The 13,926-nt window shown below is 46.8% G+C and overlaps 1 protein-coding gene across 1 annotated transcript; it reads right to left on the reverse strand.

The window, feature by feature from the left end:
- Window positions 1–2: 2 nt before the first annotated feature.
- Window positions 3–12,843, reverse strand: Ttc36 (tetratricopeptide repeat domain 36). The gene is made up of 3 exons (XM_004667398.2): window positions 12,606–12,843; window positions 11,555–11,743; window positions 3–330 (listed from the first exon to the last, which is right to left on the reverse strand). Exons 1-3 carry the CDS (start codon window positions 12,718–12,720, stop codon window positions 68–70), a joined length of 567 nt encoding a protein of 188 aa, XP_004667455.2. The 5' UTR covers window positions 12,721–12,843; the 3' UTR covers window positions 3–67.
- Between the last annotated feature and the right edge of the window lie 1,083 nt (window positions 12,844–13,926).

A 13,926-nucleotide genomic window follows, 5' to 3' on the forward strand; every position in this document is an offset into this window, starting at 1 on the left:
CGTAGAGGGCAGGGATCGGCAGCTTTATTGGGTTCGGCTCCCGTCTCCACCCGGCGGGCCCGCAGCCTCAGCGCCCGTTGCAGGGGCCGCGCAGCTGCCCCATCATGTCGGCCAGCATCCGGTTGCACAGCGCGGCGTAGGGGTTGAGCAGAACGAGCTGGCGCCGCGCGAACGGGCTGCCCAGCCGCGCCGCCCGCTCGAAGTCCCGGCGGGCGTCGTCGTCCCGGCCCTGCAGCCGCGCCAGGAGCCCGCGCTGCACGAAGCTCTGACGCGCCGCGAGACCCCGGCCGCCGCTCAGCGCCACGGCGCGCTCCAGGTCCTCCAGGGCGCCTGAGGACGGACGGACAGACAGACAGGCATCAGACCGACGGACGCCCCCATCCCGGGAACCTACGGTGGTCCCGGAGGCTCCGCCGCTGGGCGCTTAACTACCTGCCGTGGGGTTGTCATTCCCGTTACAGAGATGGAGACGGGAAGGGCTGAAGAGACTTGCGGGGACCGCCCAGTCACTTGGTGGCCAAGTTAGGATCAAAGTGCAGATTTCGCTTTTGTTCCTGGTATTTTTCTACCATCCACACACCAAAACATGAACGTTGATAGGACGTTAGCCACTGCATTAGTGCCAACTGTCCTTGCAAGTGAGGGCAGTTGATGTGAAAGGCCCAAGAAGTCAGGCGTCTAGAAATACTATCACACTCTGCATACCTCAAACTCCAGGCCCTACTCTCTGCCAGGAAGTAGGGGAAAGGTCACCCTAATTATTGCTTCAGAGCCTGCTCTCAGTATAAAACTAGATGAAAGGGAGTAAGACAGGCCCTTGAGGACAGGAAGTGAGTGAATAAACCACTTATCTGGCTTCTATAAACTGCTCGCACCATAAGCCCTAGTAACCTGTCTTAACTACACTTTGTCACCCCCACCCAGGAGCCTGCGCAAATGCTGATCACCAAGGTTATAGGAAACTGATTGGTCCACAGAGCGCGGGCTTGGGAACTTAAAATGATTAGCCTAGAAACTATAGAGTGGCACAAACGGACTAGCCTGCACTGCTCGGGCTCCTGATGCTAAGAAATGATTGGTTTTAATGCACAGCCTTTGTTAGAAACCATATAAAAGCTGTCCCGTTCCTGCATACGGGGCTCTGCAGTCCTGTACCCCTGTGTGGTGTACCACTGTGGGCCCCAGCGCGCTTGGAATAAAAATCCTCTTGCTGTTTGCATCAAGACCGTTTCTTGTGAGTGATTCAGGGTGTTGCCATACCCGAGTAGAGCGTGGGGTCCTCGCCTTGAGGGTCTTACACTTGGGGGCTCAACCGGGATCTGCGACCACCCCTCACGCCCGAGAACTGACTTGGAGGTGAAGGGATCCCCTCTGGAGTGAGTGTGTACCGGCCTGTGTCTCTGTTCTGAGTTTCTGTTTTCTGAAACGCACGCTTTCGGTTTGCAGCCGTCCGGGACTGGAGGACTGTGATGGCAGAAGTGCTAGGAGGATCACAGGCTGCCACCCTGGGGGATGTGCCCTGGGAGGTGAGGAGAGCCAGGGACACCTGGTGATCTCCTACGGTCGGTCAGAGGACCAAGTTCTGTTGCTGAAGCGGAGGCTTCCCCCTCTGCCGCCGTCTGATTCTTTCGCCTGCTTGTGGAGGACGCGGCTGGGGTCTGGATCTGTTAGTCTCAGTTGTGTGCGTCTTTGTCCTTTGTGTCTTTGTCTACAGTTTTGTCATGTGACAGACGGTGACGACTCCCCTTAGCTTGACTCTTGACCATTGGACTGAAGTTAAATCTAGGGCTCATAATTTGTCAGTTGAGATTAAGAAGAGACCCTGGCAGACCTTTTGTGCCTCTGAGTGGCCGATTTACGAGGTCAGGTGGCCATCAGAAGGAACTTTTAATTATGAGACTATTCTGACTGTTAAAGACATTATTTTTCAGAATGGACCAGGCTCTCATCCTGATCAAGAGCCTTATATCCTCACATGGAAAGATTTGGTGAACAACCCCTCCACCCCCCCGCCATGGGTTAAACCGTGGTTGAACAGACCAAGGAAGCCAAGCTCCCAAGTCCTGGCCCTTGAAAATGAAAGAAAACCCTCACCTGAGAAAGTCAGACTTCCTCCTCGTATCTATCCCAAGATTGAGGAGCCCCTAGCTTGGCCGGAACCTTAGCCGGCCCCTCCTCCTCCTTGCCCAGCCTCAGATGCTGAGGGAGGGCCCTCCACCCCTCCCAAACCTCCGGCTATGGGAGGACCAGCTGCAAGAACGCGGAGCCGGAGAGCCGCCACTCTGGAAGGAGCAGACGGGATTATAATGTTGCCACTATGCGCATCAGGTCCTCCGGTGTCGGGGAGCCAAGTACAGCCCCTCCAGTATTGGCCTTTTTCCTCTGCAGATCTTTATAACTGGAAAGCTAACCACCCCCCTTTTTCAGAAGACCCCCAACGCCTTACAGGGTTGTTGGAGTCTCTTATGTTTTCTCAGCAGCCTACTTGGGATGATTGCCAATAGCTGTTGCAGAAGCGCCACAACCGAGGAGTGGGAGAGAATTCTGATAGAGGCCAGAAAGAATGTTCTGGGGCCGACGGGCGACCCATGCAGTTGCAGCATGAGATAAATATGGGATTCCCTCTGACTCGCCCTGCCTGGGACTACAACATGGCTGAAGGTGCTGGCAGATAAAACCAGAAGAGACACCAAGCCCACTGCTGAAGCCTCAGCCCCAATTCTTGCAGGGGCACTGATGAAATGGACAGGGTGGGTGAGTGCTCTCCCAGAGGGACTGGGAAACATCGGCCCATGCGTCCTTGCCTCCATGTTTTTGAGGGCTGACAGGTTTCTCTTTCTTCTCCTGTGTCTCAGGTTCATGAATTAAGAGCTATTTTAAAAGTTAAGGAAATTAGCTCTCCCAGAGGGAGGCAAGCTCCTTTTGGGAAGAAGTCGTCCAGGTCATTTCTGGATTTTTGGGCATCCATGTGGACCCACATAGCTTATTCTGGCTAGGAAATGAAAAGTTCAGGAAGGAAATTTCCCCTCACTCCATTTAAGCAGCAAAACTACAAGCCAGTCTTGCAAGCGCTCCAAAGCAGCTTAAGTCAGAGTCAGATGGCAGACAGACAATGGCCCCTCTGCCCATGCAGGTGCCATGTCTCCGCCTCCTCTCCCAGTGACCCCCAGCGGGCCCACTCCTTCAGCAGCCTCCCAGTGGGCCGCCTTCTTCAGAGGCCTCCTGGCAGTCCTGGAGGCCCTTTCCCCTTCAGGTAATCAGAATCCTTGCCCCCCACCCCAAGAAATCGTCTTGGCCATTATCTCCCTGTGTACTAGACTGGACCCCTGGGGAATGCCGGGAGTAAGGCAGGGCTGATCTAAGATGATACAAGCCCCACCCAGCCGCAACAGTGCACCAAAAAGCGGCAAGGGGAAAAAAGTTATATTTAACTGCAGCCTATAAAGAACTAAAGTTTTTTTTTACATGATATCATGAATATAATTACTAAATTTATGTTCTAGGTCAACTTCAACTTTCATAGAGGAATATTAAAAACAACAGAATTCTTTCTAAAGTGGTAATTTAATAGGTATTTTAAAAAAAATTGTAATGTACTTAAAAGGAGGCAACAGACCTGACTTCTAAGCCAGCCTGCCTCAAGATAACAGTATTTGCCTTAGTTTAATGTCTTATTGGTATTAGTGACATAACATTGTCTTTAGACTACTCACTTGTTAATGAGTAATGAGATTAATTAATTTGGTGTAGTTTTTCATAATAGCCTTATAAGAAAGGTGGTTAATAATGGATAAAATAAGTTGACTAAAGGAACTGGGAAAATTTTTTTTTGCAATGTTGGGACATAAAATGTTCATTAAAAATGCCTTTTGAGGGCTGGAGAGATGACTTAGCAGTTAAGCGCTTGCCTGTGAAGCCTAAGGACCCTGGTTTGAGGCTCGGTTCCCCAGGTCCCACGTTAGCCAGATGCACAAGGGGGCGCACGCGTCTGGAGTTCATTTGCAGAGGCTGGAAGCCCTGGCGCGCCCATTCTCTCTCTCTCCCTCTATCTGTCTTTCTCTCTGTGTCTGTCGCTCTCAAATAAATAAATAAAAAATTAAAAAAGAAAATGCCTTTTGAGGGCTGGAGAGATGGCTTAGCGGTTAAGCACTTGCCTGTGAAGCCTAAGTACCTCAGTTCTAGGCTCGATTCCCCAGGACCCATGTTAGCCAGATGCACAAGGAGGCGCACGCGTCTGGAGTTCGTTTGCACTGGCTGGAAGCCCTGGCGCGCCCATTCTCTCTCTCTCTCTCTCTCTCTCTCTCTCTCTCTCTCTGCCTCTTTCTCTTTCTGTTTGTCCCTCACTCTCAAATAAATAAAAAATTTTTAAAAAATGCCTTTTGAGTAGTACTTAGATAAAAATGTTAAAGTAGGTAAGTAAAGATATGCGTATATAGGAAAGAATTTTCAGGCTAAACCTAAACACCATGCCTAAAGTTAAAGATTTTTCAACTGTTTACAGACTCTTAAGGATACTCTAAAAGTTTTATATAGGGACATAGTCTTTTTTTTTTTTTTTTAATATTTTTTTGTTCATTTTTTATTTATTTATTTGAGAGTGACAGACACAGGGAGAAAGACAGAGGGAGAGAGAGAGAATGGCGCGCCAGGGCCTCCAGCCACTGCAAACGAACTCCAGACACGTGTGCCCCCTTGTGCATCTGGCTATCGTGGGACCTGGGGAACCGAGCCTCGAACCCGGGTCCTTAGGCTTCACAGGCAAGCGCTTAACCGCTAAGCCATCTCTCCAGCCCGGGACATAGTCTTAATCTAAATTCATCTTATATTAGACACAGGTGATGCCTATACTAGGTGGGTCACAAAGTTATACGTACAGATGTAATTGGAGGTTTAACCAGGTTAAACATAGACAAGAGTCTATCACCTTGTGTTTTGCAAATGGGTGAATTTGCTATGTAAAAACAACTTCAGAATAGGGTAAGGAATGTCAGGATGTTTTATCTCTCGGCTCTGTAACTTTATTTTATCTTGCTTTCCAACATATGCTACTTAAATTCATGGAAAGCTGGACTCTGAAAAAAATGGATGAAACCCCCTTTTATCTCAGACCCCATGCAACTTTAAGCTGTGTGTCCCCCAGACTCTGACTAAAGACAAAATGGCCAATTGTCTGACAAAGTAAAAGGAGTACAACATATAACTGTGGTTCTCATTAGTTCTTCTCTTTTGAACACCTAAAGTCACATCTGTTAGATAAAGTTTCTCACTAGACAAAATGTTAAATAGGTAAACTGAATCAAGGTATTTGATCAGCTTACAAACTCCTTACATAAGACAAACATCGGGCTTATCTAATGTGTATATCAAGGTAAGGGCCCCTTCACTGAAACATTTAATTGGATTAAATCCAATGTTTACCTGATGCCAAGGTTTTAATCAGTGGAGAAACTGAGTCTTATGATAAGGCCTCACTCATTAACAGATCACTGATGCTAATTTGTTATGATTTAAGGGTTATAAAACTGGCTTTAGGGCTGGAGAGATGGCTTAGTGGTTAAGCGCTTGCCTGTGAAGCCTAAGGACCTCGGTTTGAGGCTCGGTTCCCCAGGTCCCACGTTAGCCAGATGCACAAGGGGGCGCACGCGTCTGGAGTTCGTTTGCAGAGGCTGGAAGCCCTGGTGCGCCCACTCTCTCTCTCTCCCTCTATCTGTCTTTCTCTCTATGTCTGTCGCTCTCAAATAAATAAATAAATAAATAAATTTTAAAAAAATATTAAAAAAAAAGAATCCCAGGAGTGCTCTCTCTTATTCTTAAAACAAAACAAAACAAAACAAAACAAAAACTAGCTTTAAGACTTGCTCAGTAAAATAAGATAGATTCCTCTTTTCATCATGGTTTTAACTATTCTTAAGATAAAGGTTCACATAGAAGTGATTAATTTCCAAAGGTGAAGTACTCATGCCTAAAGACGTTGTGACTTTATTAAATGGTCATAACTAGGTTTAATCACTTAGGTTTAAGTGATTTAATTTAAGTAATAACCTTCATCTTCCTAGGATATGTTGGGACAGCGTGCTTAAGCTTTATCAAATTTAAGTCATGGGTAAAACATAAAATTGTTTTATGTTAATAAAAATTTCTGTGGTACATAAAATCAATAGCTATCAAGTTTAAGCCAAAATCATGGGTTGTCAAATAATGTTTTTTTTTTTCTTTCAAAAAGATTTATCAAGGGTTATATTAGAATTTAGATAGCTATTTTGGTTTAAAATTTTTTTTTATAAGTTCTGTGGTTCTGTTTCCAATGTTCTCTGGGAAATTTGTACCAACACATGTATCTGAACTAATCAAAGATGTTTTCAAACACAGGTGCTAAGACTTAATACTGCCTTACTTGTCCTTTTCTGACAATTTCTAGGTTAAATAAATTAGTCTGTAAATCAATTGGTACTGTTTTCAAGACTGGTAGCAGGTTCTGCCTATATTTATAAATATTAGCTATTTAAAATATGAGATGTATCTACTTTCTATACCTCATATATAAGGCTTATGCTGCCATAGTACAACCAAAATTTTAAAGATAGGACAAAATAATTTTAAAAATCCTTGTGCCATTCTTTAAGTCTATTTCAGTAATCAAATGTGCTCTATATGTACATATATCCAGGCTGATGTAACTTCCTTTCTGAGTGTGTTAATTACCTACGTAGAAGCCAAAAGCCAATTGGAATCATCGGAGCAAGAGGCGCCAATATTTTGGCCTGTGCTCCCAGGTCATGAGGCCACTGGAAATGATGGGACACTTCTATACGGGGCCCCTGGTAAGTCACCTGTCTTCTTGAGCAGGGAGGATATGGAGACCCAGAAAAAATTGGTGTATAGTCTGAAACAAGAGAGTCACAATTGAGAAACAATCAGTCCTCCTGACTTCCCAAAGAAGGGAAAACTACTTGGCCAGCATGGTCCTGACTCATCCTGACAGAAGACACCAGTAAGTTATGGGGCTACTCCTGGGTCCCTAAAGTCTCTTTGGAGAGCCATTAATGACCTCCAAAATTAACCCTTAATTAAATTTGGCTATCTGCATGGTCTAAAACACTCAGAGAGAAATGTATAGCCAAAGATAATACACTGATCTATAATCAGACCTCAGATAACCAATATCTAGTGCCAGGATATAACAGGTGATGGGCATGCAATACTGGGTTAACTCCCTGTGTGTTTTTTTTTTTTTAATTTTTATTTATTTATTTATTTGAGAATGACAGACACAGAGAGAAAGACAGATAGAGGGAGAGAGAGAGAATGGGCGCGCCAGGGCTTCCAGCCTCTGCAAACGAACTCCAGATGCGTGCGCCCCCTTGTGCATCTGGCTAACGTGGGACCTGGGGAACCGAGCCTTGAACCGGGGTCCTTAGGCTTCACAGGCAAGCGCTTAACCGCTAGGCCATCTCTCCAGCCCTGTCCACCTGTTTTTAACCAATCCAAAAATTTCGGTATAATGATCCAGCTTGTCCCCCGAGTTTACTACCATCCTGAGGAAGTGGTCATTGATGAATATGACTGTCGACCTACCCGATCCAAAAGGGAGCCCATAACCCTTACCCTAGCAGTTATGCTTGGGTTAGGGATAATCGCTGGTGTAGGGACAGGGACCGCAGCCCTGGTCACAGGACCACAGCAATTAGAAAAAGGACTTGGTGAGTTACGTGCTGTCATAACTGAAGATCTCCAAGCCTTAGAGAAATCTGTTAGCAATCTAGAAGAATCCCTGACCTCCTTGTCTGAAGTGGTCCTACAAAACCAGAGGGGATTAGACCTACTGTTTCTAAAAGAAGGTGGGTTGTGTGCAGCCTTAAAAAAAATGTTCCTTTTATGTAGATCACTTGGGAGCTATCAGAGACTCCATGAGCAAGCTCAGAGAAAGGCTAGAGAAACGTCGAAGGGACAGGGAGGCTAACCAAGGATGGTTCGAGGGGTGGTTCAACATGAGGTTATAGGAAACTGATTGGTCCACGGACCGCAGGCTTGGGTAATTTAAAATGATTGGCCTAGAAACTATAGAGTGGCACAAACCGACTGGCCTGCACTGCTCGGGCTCCTGATGCTAAGAAACGATTGGTTTTAACGCACAGGCTTTGTTAGAAACCATATAAAAGCTGTCCCGTTCCTGCATTTGGGCTCTGCAGTCCTCTACCCCTGCGTGGTGTACGACTGTGGGCCCCAGCGCCCTTGGAATAAAAAATCCTCTTGCTGTTTGCATCAAGACCGTTTCTCGTGAGTGATTTGGGGTGTCGCCGTACCTGAGTAGAGCGTGGGGTTTTCGCCTTGAGGGTCTTACAGATGCTGCAGATGAGTTTGTAAGCACCTACTATGTGCTGACTGAATCGGAGCTAAAGACATCTCATTAGTTGCACAATTATTTCTTACTATTGAAGTGAGTTTCTCTCTCTCTCATTCGCTCTTTTTCTTCCCAAGGTATGGTCTCATTCTAGCCCAGGCTGTCCTGGAACTCACTCTGTAGTCTCAGGCTGGCCTCCAGTTCACAGTGATCTTCCTACCTCTTGAATGCCGGGATAAAATTTTTTTCTCTTTTCTATTGCATACTATCAAACCACTGCTGTCTCTCATTTCTTGGACTTAATGCCTTTTCTCATTCTTTGGTTACCTCCACATTTTTCATTATTCTGTATTTAATTTCCTTGGAGGGAGGGAAGTCAGAGAGCCAGAGTTGAACTCCACAGAAAGTACTTTGGTTGGGCCTCATAACCCTGAGCTCAGAACTGCAGGCAGACGCCTGGAGGCTTCCATGAGGTCCACCAGGTGCTTTCTTTGGGCTCAGCTTCAGTGCACATTCTCTCGTATCCTAAAGAGGCTGGCAGAAGATGGACATGGTGGCCTAAACCTTTATAATAAAAATCATGATAATAAGAGCCGGGCGTGGTGGTGCACACCTTTAATCCCAGCACTGGGGAGGCAGAGGTAGGAAGATCACCAAGAGTTTGAGGGCCCCCTGAGATGACATAGTGAATTCCAGGTCAGCCTGAGCTAGAGTGAGACTCTACCTCAAAAAACAAAAACAAACAAACAAAAAAAGTGCTTCTGACAGAGAGACCCTGGTATTAGGAAGAGCCAGGGATCATTACCACAAAACAACAAAAAGTCATGATAATATAATACAGGTTGGCAGACGTCTCCAGGAACTCAGCACCGTCCTGGAACAAGGCTGAACTTCCCTGTCTGCTGTCTTTATGATGTGGTTCAGGGAGGCCAGCAGAGCTGTGCCCCATCCCAGCCAGATTGCAGAGAAACATGAGGATTGCGGCGCTACTGCTGCTGTTTCCCTCAGCTGGACTACTGTGCAGGGATCTGAGCCTCAGAAGGTCCCCTCTGCAAGGCTGTGATTTCTGTCTGCAGGCTGTTGCCTGCATCCTAAGTCAGACAAGCCTGGAAAGGGACTCCACCTCCTAGGCAGAGGTGGCGGGGTCTCCACTGCTTCCAGGTTGGAGTCCAAACTCCCCAGCTGAAGTCCCAAGCACACCTCACCAACTAGCCCTATTTATCACCTATCTCCCCACCAGGCTTCTGTCATTGACACTTTCACTCCCGCCTGGTCTCTGGTCCCCAGTATGATCCCCTCAGTCCCATGATCCCCACTGCAGCCAGAGTATCTTGAATGCAGCAGATTGATCCAGTTACCCCTCCTCAGCTGAGACTCTTGACACCTCTAGTGTGTCACTATGTGGTCTTTGCCCACCTCTAAGCTCAGCACCCCATCCTTGCAATGTTGCCTGTTCTAGCCCACCTGGAAATTCAAATATCGCTGGCCCATGCATGCTTGCTAGGCTCCTAAAGACTATGCCACTCGCTAGCTCTTCCTCATTCTTCAAAGGCTTCCCTTTGGGCTGAAGAGATGGCTCAGTAGCTAAGGCACTTGCCAGCAAAGCCTAATGATTCAATTCCCCAGTATCCATGTAAAGCCAGATGCACAAGGTGGTATGTGTCTGGAGTTTGTTTGCTGTGGCTAGGGTCCCTAGGACGCTCATTCTCTGTCTCCTCTCTTTTTCTCTCAAGTAAATAATTAAAAATTTTTGTTTATTTTATTTGAGAGCTACAGACAGAGAAAGAGGCAGAATGAGAGGGGGGGGAGAGAGAGAGAATGGGCACGCCAGGGCCTTCAGCCACTGTAAACGAACTCCAGACACGTCTGCCCCCTTGGGCATCTGGCTGACATGGGTCCTGGGGAATCGGGCCTCGAACTGGGGTCCTTAGGCTTCACAGGCAAGCGCTTAACTGCTAAGCCATCTCTCCAGCCCCCATAAATAGTTTTTTAAAAGAAGCATCCCTTCAAGAACAGGTCCAGGGCTGGAGAGAAGGCTTAGCAGTTAAGACATTTGCCTGCAAGGCTAAAAGACCCAGGTTCAACTCCCTAGGACCCAAGTAAGCCAGATGCACAAGGTGGTGCAAGTGTCTGGAGTTTGTTTGCAGTGGGTAGATGCCCTGACATGCTTTTTCTTTCTATCTGCCTTTCTCTCTGAAATAAATAAGATAAAATTTAAAAAGAATAAGAATTTTTTTTTAAAAAAAGAACAGATCCAAGGCTTCCAACTCTCAAATTTGTCTGCTAATAACCTGTTGTATTTATGATACTGTGAACTTCCCCAGGAACAGTCTCATAAGAGGTTAGCTAAGAGCCCTACCACCTGATTTCTGATTCCAGCTCAGCCACCTCTACAGTGGAGGATAATCGGCAAGCTACTCAACTTCTGTATACTTTGGTTTCTTCATCTCTGGAATGGGATGCTAACAATATACACCTTTTAGGGTGCCGGTGAAGGCTATTACTACAGCCTGGATGTCAAGTGCTTAATGCCTACCTAGCACAGTAGCTAATAAATAAATGTTACTGAAAATACTGTATCTTTTAAAGGGCTATTAAAAAATATATATTTGTTTATTTGAGAGACACAGAATGGGAGAGCCAGGGTCTTCAGCCACTGCAAACAAACTCCAAATGCATGCGTCCCCTTGAGCAGCTGGCTTACGTGGGTCCTGGGGAATCAAACCAGGGTACTTTGGCTTTGCAAGCAAATGCCTTAACCACTAAGCCATCTCTCCAGCCATTTTCTTTCTTTTTTTTTTTTTTCTTTTTCTTTTGTTTTTGGTTTTTCGAGGTAGGGTTTCACTCTAGCCAGGCTGACCTGAAATTCACTATGTAGTTTTAGGGTGGCCTCTAACTCATGGCAATTCTCCTACCTCTACCTCCTGGGTGCTGGGATTAAAGGCATGTGCTACCACACCTGGCTTAATAGTGTTTTTTTTTTTTTTTTTTTTTTTAAATCAATATCCTCTGCTTCTAGCCCCATAGGCATTCATTAACTGTTTGTTAATGAACTTTCTCTTTTGACTTTCACAACTGCCCTGAAATGCTATTTCAGGCTTTCTAGGTAAGAACATCTGCTCCGGAGGGGTTTAGGTTTTCTTCCCTATGCTTTGGCCCCACAACCAACCATTTCTGCTCTCCAGAGACCCCTTCTACTGAGATCTCCCTTACCTGCCACATCCCCTTGGAGCCTCCGGGCCTGGGCCCGGTTGTTGTAAGCAGAGGCTCTCTCAGGCAGCACGTTGATGGCTTGGCCAAACCTCTCCAGGGCTGTGTGGAGGTCCCCAGCTTCCGCTGCCCTCACCCCCTGCAGCTCCAGGGCCTTGGATTGCTCCAACTGGGCTTGAGGGAAAACTTCATCTGTGCCAGGGAAGAAGCGAAGTGAAAATACATGCACAGAAGGGAATAGGGACAGCCACTTTGGACTATGGAATCATGCAGGCTAAGCCAGGACTGTGTATGGCCCACGGCAGGGGCAAGAATGTAGTGTTTGAGATCAAAGGTGAGGTCACAAGCTGGAAGCTAGCACTGCCTGAGGGTCCCAAGAAAGGGAACTCAGATGGCTCCCCATGGCCAAGAGAAGCCCAAACTTAATGTACTACAGTGCCGGTGATCAGGGTCACATGCACAATCCCTAAAGTAGCACAGCTTGCATTTGAACCTTGCCTTTCTGGATCTTTAGCCTGTTCTTGTTTTGCTTTATACAGTGTCTCTAATAAGACCACCATGACATTCCCAGATTGTGAAAATCACTCCAGATCTGTCCTTCAGCTTTGAAGCCTAAAGCTTAAAAAGTTCATGAAACAGGTGTCAGTCTTCTTCCCTAGGGGCCAATGAAAGGTGGTCTCCCTCTGTGAAGGTATCTCAGTGCCTGGTTTGTAATAGGGCTTAATAAATGCTAGCTCTGCTTGCCACTACCTCCCAGTCCCCTTGTCTGCTACCCCGCGCATGTGTGCCTGTATAACATCCCTATGTCAAAAGCCCGAGAATTCAAAAAACAAGCATCCAACAGTTAGGCATTAATCATAAGACTTAAGTGGCAAGTTCAGTGGTGTGGGTTGATGGGTTGAGATACACGCCCTGGCCTTCTCTTGTCAACCCCAGTCTATGCACTGATTGTAATCCGTCATAAGCTAGGAAGGTAGAACATGGGGTCCTCTGCTACTTTCAGGGCCGGAGAGCTGGCCTATGGAGAGAGCTGCTCCCGCGGTCAAACGCTTACCTTCGTCCTCTTCTTCCCTCTCTGCTTGCTTTCCCGGCTCTAACCCAACATCTCCAAATGGGGCATTGGGGTTAAAGATGGCCTGCAACACTGCCTGATCATTTGGAGTCCCCATGGTGTTCAGCTCCAAAGTCCCCAAAGGTGACTCAGGATATGAGGAAGATCAGGCAGAACCTCCCAGCAGGCAGCTGATGTGAAAGGAGGTTCTATGTGGTTCCACCCCCAAGTAGACAGAGGTGTGTCTTCCATTCCTGGCCTTCAGTGTTAGCTCAGCCCCCTTGGCCTGAGCTATAACTCTGACTTGTCAGTTTAACAGTATTTCTCAACTGAATCCACACTCCCACAGACAGTAAATCTAGTTTTAGCCTTAAGGTGGAATGGAGCAGAGAAGGGGCTGAAATGCTTTCATTTGATTGTAGCCTGTTTGGAATCCAGTACCTGTCCACCTTGGATTTAAAAAAAAAAAAAAAAAAAAAAAAGCTATGTAGACTTGCTGCTAGTCTTTAGTACTGCCTTTTTTTTTTTTTTTTTTTTTTTAAGGGTAAGGTCTCACTAGCCCAGACTGACCTGGAACTCACTCTATAGTCTCAGGCTGGCCTCCAAGTCATACCTACTGTCCTGTTTCTTCCTCCCTGAGTGCTGGGATTAACAGCATGTACCACGATGCCCTGCTTAATCCCAAGTACTTTTTTAACTTTTTGAGGTAGGGTCTCACTCTAGCCTGGGCTGACCTGGAATTCCCTATGTAGTCTCAGGGTGGCCTCGAACTCATGGCAACCTCCTACCTCTGCCTCCCAAGTGCTGGGATTAAAGGCCTGTGCCACCATGCCCAGCCCTACTACTTCATTCATTTATTTAGAGGAGAGAGAGAGAGAAAGAAAGAGAGAATGGGAACACTAGGGCCTCCAGCCATTGCAAACAAACTCCAGACGCAGGCGCCCCCTTGGGTCCGGGAGAGTCAAACCTGGATCCTTTGGCTTTGCAGGCAAATGCTTTAACCGCTAAGCCATCTCTCCAGCCCCTGCTACTTTAAAAAAGAGTGTGTAATAGATAATTGGTGTGCCAGGGCCTCAGCCACTGAAATTGCACTCCAGATACTTGTGCCCCCTACTGCACATGTGCAACCTTACACTTGTGTTACTTTTGTGCTTGTGACTTACGTGGGATTTAGAGAGATGGAACATGGGTCCTTAGGCTTTGCAGGCAAGTGCCTTTAATAGCTAAGCCGCCTCTCCAGTCCTGTCCCTAGTACTTTGACCCCTTCCTCATATCCAGGACCATCTGGGTCCTGAACACATCACTACTGAGTGAAAGTCCAGGC

Source organism: Jaculus jaculus, chromosome 3, assembly GCF_020740685.1.
Source record: "Jaculus jaculus isolate mJacJac1 chromosome 3, mJacJac1.mat.Y.cur, whole genome shotgun sequence".
NCBI lineage: Eukaryota > Metazoa > Chordata > Mammalia > Rodentia > Dipodidae > Jaculus > Jaculus jaculus.